Below are 12,249 nucleotides of genomic sequence, written 5' to 3'. Positions count from 1 at the left end.
TAAAGTGTGCGTGAAGTAACAATATATTTTAAATGGGATTTACTTTTCGCACTGTTTTTAACTTTCGCGTTGTCATGGTCGCAATCCTTATCTTTCGCGTTGTCATGGTGATGACAGTATGACCAATGAATTACAACAAAAGTTTTGACAGTTTTGTGGTTTGAAAGTAGTTAGAATTTTTAAATGTCAAAGTTCTAAAAATTGTAGAATACAAATGAATTCCAGTGACGAAGAGTTACAGTTTTTATATTTGTTTATCGTAGATAAAATATTGTATGAAACTGTACGTGAAGTACTTTTTGCGAACTTACGTGATTTATAGCACTCACTCCGTTGTCGCTCGTACTCTAAATATCGCGTGCGTTCGCAAAAAGCATACTTAACGAACTGTTTCATAAAATAACTATTTTTATTAGAGTATAATTTTTGGAATTTTAAGCATTTTATCGTTAAATCGTTTATCGTTAAATAATTTTATATTCTTTCCTGTAAATAATAAAAAGGTTTTATTATAAAAAAGTTCTTTTTTATAAAAGTGTAATTATTAATATTTTTCCTTGAAAAGCATTTTGAATATTCTTTGAATTGTACTTCATAAGCTTATTTAATTTAAAAATAAAATAATTATTGTACCATAGTTAAAAAAATCAGAAAAATGTGCTGGAAATGTTGATTTCAAACCATAATACTCTCCCCTTAAGCCAACTTATATCTTAAATTAATAAGTACATAATTGAAAAAGAAGAATCTGCTTTACAGCAATAACATTGATGAACTACAAAACGTTTTACAGGGTTTTCAATATATGCGTTCTTTTTAACTTTCATTGCCGACCAAAATAACGTCGCACATGGCTCACTTGTAGCTGAGCTATGAATCAGAATACATCCGGTCTGACCCTTACTCCCACATATTGTGACTCTATGATCGTATGAGAAAAAGACTGTAAACCTGAAAATCCCTAGATAAAAAAATGTTTACCTTATGAACACGTTTTCAGCATTTGGAATCACAGTGGCGATGACTAGTTATAGACTACACTTAAAACATTTTCTCCTCTTTATTTAAATCCACTTTGCTTCATTAACATATCATTAAATTATTTTAAATTTAGTTTCAAAACTACGAAAAAACCATTTAAATTAAAAACATGCTTCTTTAGGGTACCCGTTTCCAAAAATCAACTAACCTGATGTGGTGGTGGAGCATGTGGGTGCATATTTCCACTACTGTGAGGTGGTGAAGGTTCGTGTGCAGAATGCATAGGTTGTGTGGGTGGTGGTGGTTGATGGTGTTCTGGATGAGCAGCTGAAGGATGGGCATAGTGTGGTTGGCCAACTGGATGGGGAGACTGTTGGGGATGGTCCATTGTTGTTTTTTCCGCTTGGGGTGGTGAGGGACCGTTTGTCACGGATGGTGCAGGAGGACCTTGAGATTGGTCCATTTTGTCGGATTGATCTTGTTCCATGGGCTGTTGAGAAAATATTCGCATTTTCAAGATGTACAAGTACTACATTATATCGAAATAAAAAAGGTTTGTGTTGAATGTACCGGGTGTCCCAATAAGAATGGCTCTTGGCCATATCTCAGGAACCGTTTATAGTACAGCTTTGAGAAAAAAATATTTATAACAAAAGTTGACTCGGGAAAAGCCTGGAAATTATTTTCATGATTGTAGGTCCACCGCCAGAGGGCGTAATTGAATATCAAAAATTAAAAAATCTAAATTTTACAAAATTTACCTAATGAAAGGGCACTGGAAATCCAATCATCGTATTCTACATAAAATTCTGCGCATATTTGATATCACAAGTTTAAGTCTACCTTTGCAAATAAGAGGTGGGGGTGAGTGGGAACCTTCGTATGAAAAAATGGCTGTAAGTCCGGTCCTGCTAAATCGAAATTTGCATACTTGGTCTTGTTGAAAACAGCTCTTTTTCGTCAATGTGTAATGTGAGTGTCTTATTTTCGAAATAGCCTAATAAGTAATATGCAAGCCAGGAGGCGTTATTTAACTATTTTCAGAAATCTAGTTTTCTTTGGAAAATATTAAATATAAGTATGCATTTTTAATCCTGCATTACAAAATTAGACCAAATTAGCAACATAATACCGAAAACCGCATGTCGATACCTTTTTTCTATCTCGAGATATCTTAAGAAATGTGTAAATTTTTAAACATAACTGTTACTGTCACCGGTAAACGAGGTTAAGGAAAATTAGTGTGCTATGGAAAAACAAATAAAAAATTTTCAGATGTAAACGTATATAGTTATTTAAAACAACAATAAGACAAACAACACTATAAAATATAACAAAGAAATAAAAGCAACTACTTAGTGTTAGTGACTGCCTAAATGTTCAAATTGTTGCCCATAATTTTCGATGCAACCATTTACTCTTTCAAGAGTAGATTTAATAGCAACAGATTTAACTGTTTTAGACTTCTATTTATGGGGACGGACTAAAGACCTTGTTTTTTGCCGCTAGGCCCACTACGCGAGAAAACATGATCTAGAATCTAGAGAATACGAAACGCCATTCAAAGAAATTGAGAATGCTGTTCAATCTACTCTTGAAAGAGTAAATGCTTGCATCGAAAATGATGGGCAACAATTTGAACTTTTAGGTCGTCACTAAGTAAGTAGTTGCTTTTATTTCTTTGTTATATTTTATAGTGTTGTTTTAATTAATTTATATACGTTTACATCTGGAAAATGTTTATCTGTTTTTTCCATAGCACACTACTTTTCCTTCGCCTCGTTTACCGGTGACAGTAACAGTTATGTTTAAAATTGTCACATTTCTTAAGATATCTCGAGATAGAAAAAAGGTACTGACATGCGGTTTTCGGTATTATGTTGCTAATTTGGTCTAATTTTGTAATACAGGATTAAAAATGCATACATGTATTTAATATTTTCCAAAGAAAACTAGATTTCTGAAAATAATTAAATAACGCCTCCTAGCTGGCATATTACTTAATAGGCTGTTTCGAAATTATAACTCTTACATTGACGAAAAAGAGCTGTTTTCAACAAGACCAAGTGTGCAAAATTCGATTTAGCAGAACCGGACTTACAGCCATTTTTTCATAAGAAGTTTCCCACTCACCCCCACCTCTTATTTGCAAAGGTAGACCTAAACTTGTGAAATCAAATATGCTCAGAATTTTATGAAGAATACGATGATTGGATTTCCAGTGCCCATATATTAGGTAAATTTTGTAAAATTTTGATTTTTCAATTTGTGATATTCAATTACGCCCTCTAGCGGTGGACCTACAATTATGAAAATAATTTCCAGGCTTTTCCCGAGGCAACTTTTGTTATAAATATTTTTTTCTCAAAGCTGTACTATAAACGGTTCCTGAGATATGGCCGAGAGCCATTCTTATTGGGACACCCGGTACATAATTAAAACTAAATGTAATATGAACCTACTTCAGATTGATTAGTTCCATTTTCCTGAGTAGTGGGAGAAGTAGCGTGACCATTTTCCTCTGTTTTCGGTTTAACATCATCTTGAATTTGTTTGCTTTTATCTCTCTTTATTATATCATATTGTCTTTCGACCATTTTCTGGAAGGTATCTTCATCTACAGCTGGCTTGCAGTGCTGAAATTAAAAAAAGTTTATACCCACTATTTGTGTCAGTAATTTAAGGCAGATCATAAAAAGAAAGAACAAAACAAACAGATGAGTGACACTCAATTCGGATTTCGAAACGGATTGGGAATACGAGAAGCTCTTTTTACCTTAAATGTGTTAAAAAACGATGCAGGTTCATGAATCTAGATGTATATGCATGTTTTATTGATTATCGAAAAGCATTTGCATTTGACTGCGTTAACCATCAATAGACGATCGAAATTCTGAGAACAACTGGAACTGAAAAAACAAGACTTGCGAATAATCTCAGAACTATATTGGCACCTTCTTCTTCTTTAAGTGCCATCTCCGCGGCGGAGGTCGGCAATCATCATAGCTATTCGTATTTTAGAGACGGCTGCTCTGAAAAGTTCATTTGATGTACATCCGTACCACTCTCTCAGGTTGCGCAGCCACGATATTCTGCGTCTCCCTATGCTTCTCTTTCCTTGAATCTTTCCCTGCATAATCAAAATTGTAGGAAGCTGTATCTCTTTCCACGTGTAATATGTCCGAGATATTCCAATTTTCTTGTTTTGATGGTATTTAGAATTTCCATTTCTTTATTCATCTTTCTCAGAACCTTTGTTTGTGACGTGTTCTGTCCACAATATTTTCACAATTCTTCTGTACACCCACAGCTCGAATGATTCTAGTTTTTTCATTGATGCAGCATTCAAGGTCCAAGCTTCCATTCCGTAAAACAAAGTCGAGAAAACGTAGCACCTAGCCAACCTAACTCTTAGCTCCAACTTCAAATCCCTTGTGCAGAGCACTTTTCTCATTTTGTTAAAATTTGCTCTAGCCTTTTCTATTCTGATTTTGATTTCCTGTAAGTAATCTCCTGCGGAATTGATCATTGTTCCAAGGTATGCATATTGGTCGACTCGTTCGATATTGGATCCGTTTTTGAAGAGATTTTCGTTATTTCTTTGAGTTTTCGATATTCTCATAAACTTTGTCTTCTTGACATTCATTGTTAGCCCGTATTCTTGTCCAAACTCTGCTATTCTGGTCACCAGCCTCTGAAGATCCCCAATATTTTCAGCTAAGATGACAGTGTCATCCGCATATCTAATGTTGTTAATGGGAACTCCATTTACCTTTATTCCAGCTGTTTCACCCTCAAGAGCTGTTTTCAAGATCTCTTCCGAGTAGACATTAAAAAGAATTAGCGACAACACGCATCCGTGTCTCACTCCACGTCTGATTTCAATTTCCTCTGACAGCTGGTCGTTAACACGTACTTTTACTCGTTGCTTATAGTATAAATTAGATTGTATAATCCTGAGGTCATTGTAGTCCGGCTTCTTTGATTCCAGGACATGCATTAATTGTTCATGTCGTACAGGCACCTTTGTATAAGTATGTTAAGTGAAAAAAGAGCTTCACGAGTTCCCAGGCCTTTGCGAAACCCAAATTCTTCTTCTTCTTTAAGTCCGTCTCCTATCGGAGGTTGGAAATCATCACAGCTATTCTTATTTTACTGGCGGCTGCCCTAAATAGGTCGATGGAACTGCAGCCGAACCATTCCCTCAGATTTCTTAACCAAGATATTCTGCGCCTACCAATACTTCTCTTACCCCTGATTTTACCCTGAATGATCAGTCTCAGCAGCGAGTATTTGTCACCTCTCATAACATAGCCAAAGTATTCAAGCTTTCTTCTTTTCACAGTAAGTACAACTTCACATCCTTTTCCGATCCGACGTAAAATTTCGGCATTCGTCACGTGGTCCACCCAAGATACACGTAGCATTCTACGGTAACACCACATCTCAAAAGCTTCAATGTTTTTAATGCTGCCCATCTTGATGGTCCATGACTCAACTCCGTATAATAAAGTGGAGAAGATATAACACCGCAGCATACGCACTCTCAGATCAAGATTTATGTCACGACTACAGAGAAATATTTTCATCTTGTTAAATGCTGATCTAGCTATTTCTATTCTTGCTCTTATTTCTTTTGTTTGATCGCCTGTATGATCCAGGCAAGCTCCAAGGTATTTATAGGAGGATACTTCGCTATAAAAATTAAACAAAAGAGGAGACAGAATACACCCCTGTCTTACTCCTCTACATATTTTGATCTCCTCGGTCATTTCATCATCTACCTTGACTTGTACTGTTTGATTCCAATACAAATTAGTTATTATTCTAATATCTTTTCCATCAATGTTCTTTTCGATTAGAAGTTGTCTCAGTCGGTCGTGTCGGACTCTATCGAAGGCCTTCTCAAAGTCTATAAAGCAGGCGTATACATCCTGATTGATATCCAAACACCGTTGAAATAGTACGCCCACACCAAAGAGCGCTTCCCTCGTACCAAGGCCGTTCCTGAAGCCCATTTGTGTTTCACTTATATCTTCTTCAAATTTGCGGAAAATTCTATTATGAATGATTTTTAGAAAAACTTTAAGCATATGACTCATCAAGGCAATCGTTCTGTAATCCGAGCACTCTTTTACATTTGATTTTTTAGGTATTAAAATGAATGTGGACCTTAACCAGTCTTGTGGTATTATTCCAGTATCATATATGTTGTTAAATAACTCTAGTATCATGTTCATCACTTCTCCATCAATAAGTTTTAATACTTCAACCGGTATTTCATCAGGCCCTGGTGTCTTACCATCCTTGGTGTTTTTTAAAGCATATTCCAGTTCTTGTTTAAGTATCATTAAACCCTTCATTTCTTCTCGTTTCACTGTTATTAATTCTCTTTCGTCGTCAAAAAGTTCTTTTACATATTCTTTCCATCTTGTGAGTTTTTGTTTGAAATCTATTATAATCTTGCCTTCTGAATCATTCACCATTCCACTATGAATCTTCTTCTTTGTACCAGTCATTTCTCTGATCTTCTTATGCATGCCGAAACTATCGTACTTTCTCTCACATTCCTCAATATCCTTGCATTGTTCTGACAGCCACTTTTCTTTTTCCTCTTTGATCATTCTCTTTATGGTTCGATTTATTGCATCATATTGTTGTTTGTTTTTGTTCTTATAGGCACGTCTCTCATCCATTAAATTAAGAATTTCTTCTGTCATCCATGCCTTTCTTTTAGTTCTCTCAGTTCGTTTAGGAGTCAACGTCTCTTTTACAGCTGTTGTTAGTGCTGCCTTTATCTGTTTCCAATTATTTTCAACTTCTTCGGAGTTCACAATATTAATTTCTTTCAAGTTTTTATTAATTTTTTCTTTTATGTCTTCTCTTGTTCTTGTATCTTTTAGTCTATTGAAATCTATTCGAGTCGTTTTTTTCTTTTTTAGTTTCTTCAATTTTATGTTTAACACAGATACAACCGGATTGTGGTCAGAGTAAATGTCCGCACCTGGGTAGGTCTTTGTTGATAGTATAGAATTTCTAAATCTGTGGTTAACCAGAATGTAATCTAAACCCAAATTGCGTATCATTAATGTCTATGTCCAGTTTATGATATATTCGGTTATGGATGACTTTCAGTAGCAACTTTAGCACATGGGACAACAAACTAATGGTGCGGTAGTCGCCGCATTCCCTTGCGTTTTTCTTTTTAGGGAGGCAAATAAAGATCGACGTCAACCATTCTTTGGGTAATGTGCCTGAGCTATAAATTTTGTTCAAGAGTACCACTAAAACATCAATTTTAAAATAATTTTTAAAAGGTCGATAGGAAGCATGTCAGGTCCTGGGCTTTTCCTGTTCTTCATTGTTTTTAACGCATGTATTATTAATTTCTTCCTTTGTAATATCTGGACCTATTTCTCCTGAAGTAAGTTCTATGTGTTCCAGGTACCCTCTTTCATCATCGAACAGTTCATCGATGTATTCTGCCCAACGTTGTACTTTCTCATCGGTCTCTGTTATAGCAACCCCGTGTCTATCCAGAAGTGCACCGGTGAGATTTTGTTTTCTTAGTCCAGCCACTTCTTTGACTTTATTATGTAGGTTACATAGATCGTATCTTTTTTTGGAGGTCCTCGATCTCTTTGCATTTCTCTTCAAAGTGTTTTTCGTTTGCCTGCTTTATCATCTTCCTTATCTCGTGGTTAATCTCCCTGTATTTATTGTCATATTTGTTCTTATATTGTCTCCGTTGTTCCATCATATTCAGTATCTCGTCGTTCATCCATTCCTCTTTTCTCCTTGTGGAAGTCGTCTTTAGTACATCTTTACAAGGTTCTAGTATGCAATGTTTTAGTTGTTCCCAGTGCTCGTCAATGTCATTGGTGTCTATGTTCAGCTCTCTACAGTTCGTATGCAGTTCCTGTTGAAGACATTCTTTTACGTTGGGTTCTTTAAGCTTGCTTATGTCTATTGTAGCAGTTCTCTGATGTCTTTTAATATTTTTAAGTGTGAGGCGATAAGTGGGTTGTGATCTGAGGCCACGTCTGCTCCGGGATATGCTTTTACGGCTTTAACAGCATTACGGTATCTTTCGTTTATCATAATGTTATTGGCACCAAAAAGCAACAATTGAAATAGAGCACACACCATTAAAAGATATACGAATCTGACAAGGAGTGCGACAGGCTATTATTTAATCTGTATTCGAAATCTATATTCAGAAGCATTAAACGAGGTCCAAGGTGGAATCAAGATTATCGAAACCACCCTAGACAACATCAGGTACGCTGATGATACCTTCCAATAGCAAGCAACGCACAAGAACTACAAAATATAATAAATGTGGTAAAGATACCAATAAAAGTACATTTATATTCCAAGGGACAAATAATAGAGCAGGTAACTTCCATAAAATATTTGGGAGCAAATGTCAATAGCCGATGTAATCAATTTTTTTTTAAGTTATACTTCTTTAGGCGCGTTGGGAGTAAATTTATATGTGCGCGAATTCATCAAAAGTCTTGGTCCTGGGCGCAGCTTAAACGTTATACGGGCTCTGATTGGGTAATTACAATGACTTGTCAACAATTTGTTCAATATGTCGGTTATTTTATCAATATGTCAATGGTCATGGGTAAACAAATTGTGTGTATATTAGTTTTTATTGTTGTCTAGTAGGTAATGCTTTGATTTACATAATTTGATTACCAACAAAATTTCTACCAATCTTCATCTAATACAGTAGAGCGTCGATTATCCGAACTAATTGGGCGACATGGGTGTTCGGAAAACCGATTTGTTCGGATAATCGAACTAGATTGATATAGTCATACATTTTTATCTACAAAGTGACTAAAAGCCATATTTATATACCTACATATTTATTTATATCTTGATAATGACAAATAGCAATTAAACAAAAAAGTGCAGTCTTTGCAACAACATACTTTGGATACAATATTGAAGAAAATTGAAGATATTTTAAGCGTTAATTACTAACGCTTGCTCGGTACTCGAGTGCGGGGCGCGGGAGTCGAGAGTTCGGATAACCGGTCGTTCGGTTGATCGACGTTCGGATAATCGACGCTCTACTGTATATTGCTTTTTTAGTCTATATTTTGTTATATTTTAATTCCACAAGAATCAAACAAGTTTAAAACGTTTAGTTGCTATATCTTCCCGCATCATTCATATGTCTCGGTAGATAAATTCTGCGTGCGGCGAGTTCAAAATCTAACAACCTGATAGACGCAGGTTCAATCCCTAATGCAAATTTTTATTTTTTTAATTTTTTTATACATTTTATGATTGTAAGTATATTTATTATATTTTTTTTTTAAAATATGTATTTTGATAAAATTTTTGTCAACAATTGTTATTGTTTAGAAATCATTTCTTTGTTTCATTTTTTAATGTGTTTGCGTGAGTTTTATTCTTTTATTTTTTTAATTTTTGGTATTGTTTTAATAAAAATTTTTGGAAAGTAGACTACTTTCCATCATTATGTCCATCATTACTAAGTAAGTATTAAAATTAGTTTAATATTTAAATAAAATATAAATAAACTGTTTAAAGTACCTATATTGATTTCGTTGAAATCATATAATAGAAGTGTAACTCCTTACGTGCGTACAAAGTACACACACATTCTTTTTCAAGAATCGAACAAGCGAGGAAAACACTCATACTCTGGGCTAATTAGCAAAATTCATGGAAAAGTTATTTACCAGCAATTTTATTGCTGGAATCGAATTATAAGATCCTATATTTTAATAATATAGGTATGCAAAGTCCGCAGATAGTGTGCTACTTTTTTTATAGACAAAATGGCGCCGACAAATCGTATTTTTTTCTATTATTTCTCTATAACTTCGAAGATTTTAACTTTACAACAAAAACACCTTAATAAAAATTCACCGCAATTAAATTCTGCATAGAGATATGTTTTTCACGATTTGCTCCGACGAAAATTTTCCTCGGAAAATGCGGGTTTTCCTAACAAAAACTCTAATTTTCAAATAAAGTTTTAGGCAAGTAATTATTAATCAATAATTAAATAACTTAGTGACATCAAAGCTTTCTTGGTATAGATTGTAATTCCAGAAGCCGGTGAAAATTAAACGAATATTTTAGCAACAATTAAATTGTTAATTAACAAATTACGATCGCAATAATAACCAAAATAATCATGATACATTGATCAAACTTATAAAGATTATAAAGATGAGATGCTTATTTAATATTTTATCGACAAAATATAAATTCTTCTTTTTTTTGCATAATCTTTAAATTTTGAAAAAAAAAATAGTTATAATACGCTGGTCTAATTAGTAAAGTACAAAGAAAGGTTATTTACCAGCAATTTTATTGCTGGAATCGAATTATATGATCCTATATATTATTAATATAGGTATGCAAAGTCCGCATATAGTGTGCTACTTTTTTTATAAACAAAATGGCGCCGACAAATCGTATTTTTTTTTCAATTATTGCTCTATAACTCCGAAGATTTTAACTTTACACCAAAAACACTCAAATAAAAATTCACCCCAATTTAATTCTGCATAGAGGCATGTTTTTCCTGATTTGCTCCGACGAAAATTTTCCTCGGAAAATGTGGGTTTTCCCAACAAAATCTCGAATTTTCAAATAAATTTTTTGGGCCAGTAATTATTTATTAATAATTATATAGCTTGGTGAAATAAATAACAATTTACAGTCGCAATAACAACCAAAATAATCATGAGACATTGATCAAACTTAGAAAGATTATAAAGGTGTGATGCCTATTTAATATTTTGTCGACAAAATATAAATTTTTCATTTTTTTGCATAATCTTTAAATGTTTAAAAAAATTGTTATAAACAAATTAACATTTCTCAGAAATTGTTTATTATATTCTAATTTTAAAAAATACTTAAAATGCGTATTTCATAGGTCTTGAAAATGAATGCTTTAAAAAAAATTTCCAACCATTTGCAAAAAAGTTATGAAACAGCAAAGTAAATATACGAATTCTCCGTTGTTTATAATTTGTTTTAATTGTTTCAAAGCTTAAAAGTGAGTCTATGGTACAACCTAATTACTCACAAAGAATGTCAAAAATTAGTGCAATGGTTATATTTTAATCAAAGATTAAAAATACTTATTTTTGTAATTTTTAGCGCAAACGTAGGCCTGATACAGAGTCGGAGCTAAAATGTTCACTCGAAGCGACTGACACGCAGCATACATTATTTATTAAAAGTGTACATCACGCGACCGGTCGTCGCTCCGAGTGAAAATTTTAGCTACAGTACTGTGTTACTCTTGTTTCGCGCGTGTAAATTACAAAAAAATATATCTATAATCTTTAATTAAAATATAACCGTTAAACTGATAATCGATATTTTTTTGTAAATAATTAGCTTGTACTTTAAACTCACTTCTACGCTTTGAAAGAATTAAAAAATATAAATACAGTAGTAATCGTATGTTTACTTTGCTGTTTCATAACTTTTTTACAAATGGTTGCAAAAAAGTTTTAAAGCATTCATTTTCAAGATATTTGAAATGCGCATTTTAGCTATTTTTTTAAAACATTTAAAGATTATGCAAAAAAATAAAAAATTCATATTTTGTCGACAAAATGTTAAATAGGCATCTCATCTTTATAAGATTTCAAAGCTTGATCAGTGTATCATAATTATTTTGGTTATTATTGCGACCGTAATATTATTAATTAACAATTGAATTGTTGCTAAAATATTCAATTTTCACCAGCTTCTGGAACTATAATCTAAACCAAAAAGGCTTTTATAAGTCACCAAATTATTTAATTATTGGTGGATAATTACTTATCTAAAACTTTATTTGAAAATTAAAGATTTTGTTGGGAAAACCCGCATTTTCCGAGGAAAATTTTCGTCGCAGCAGATCGGGAAAAACGCGTCTCTATGCAAAATTTAATCACGGTGAATTTTATTTGAGTGTTTTTGTTGTAAAGTTAAAATATTCGGAGTTATTGAGCAATAATTGAAAAAAAATACGATTTTCGTGCGCCATTTTGTTTATAAAAAAAGTAGCACACTATCTGAGGACTTTGCATACCTATATTATTAATATATAGGATCTTATAATTCGATTCCAGCAATAAAATTGCTGGTAAATAACTTTTCCCAAAAATGGCCTATTCTCCGATAATCAGCCCAGACTATCATGAACATGAAAACATTTTTTACAAGATCAGACCTTAGTCTAGTGCTCAGAATCCGAATGATCAGATGTTA

At 33.4% G+C, this 12,249-nt stretch overlaps 1 protein-coding gene across 5 annotated transcripts in view; it reads right to left on the bottom strand.

Annotated features, from left to right (window-relative positions):
• The window catches only part of LOC114324189 (uncharacterized), a 70,816-nt gene that overhangs the window by 14,174 nt on the left and 44,393 nt on the right, over window positions 1-12,249 (bottom strand). For all 5 annotated transcript variants that reach the window (XM_028271945.2, XM_028271947.2, XM_028271948.2 and 2 more), the window contains 2 exons: window positions 3,444-3,617; window positions 1,190-1,471 (listed from right to left, as the gene is read on the bottom strand). In XM_028271945.2, the coding sequence (XP_028127746.1) occupies window positions 1,190-1,471; window positions 3,444-3,617 (456 nt within the window). The remainder of the gene's footprint in view (window positions 1-1,189; window positions 1,472-3,443; window positions 3,618-12,249) is intronic.

This window comes from Diabrotica virgifera, chromosome 5 (genome assembly GCF_917563875.1).
Source record: "Diabrotica virgifera virgifera chromosome 5, PGI_DIABVI_V3a".
Classification (NCBI taxonomy): Eukaryota; Metazoa; Arthropoda; class Insecta; order Coleoptera; family Chrysomelidae; genus Diabrotica; species Diabrotica virgifera.
This window is presented reverse-complemented; position numbering and strand designations above follow the sequence as displayed.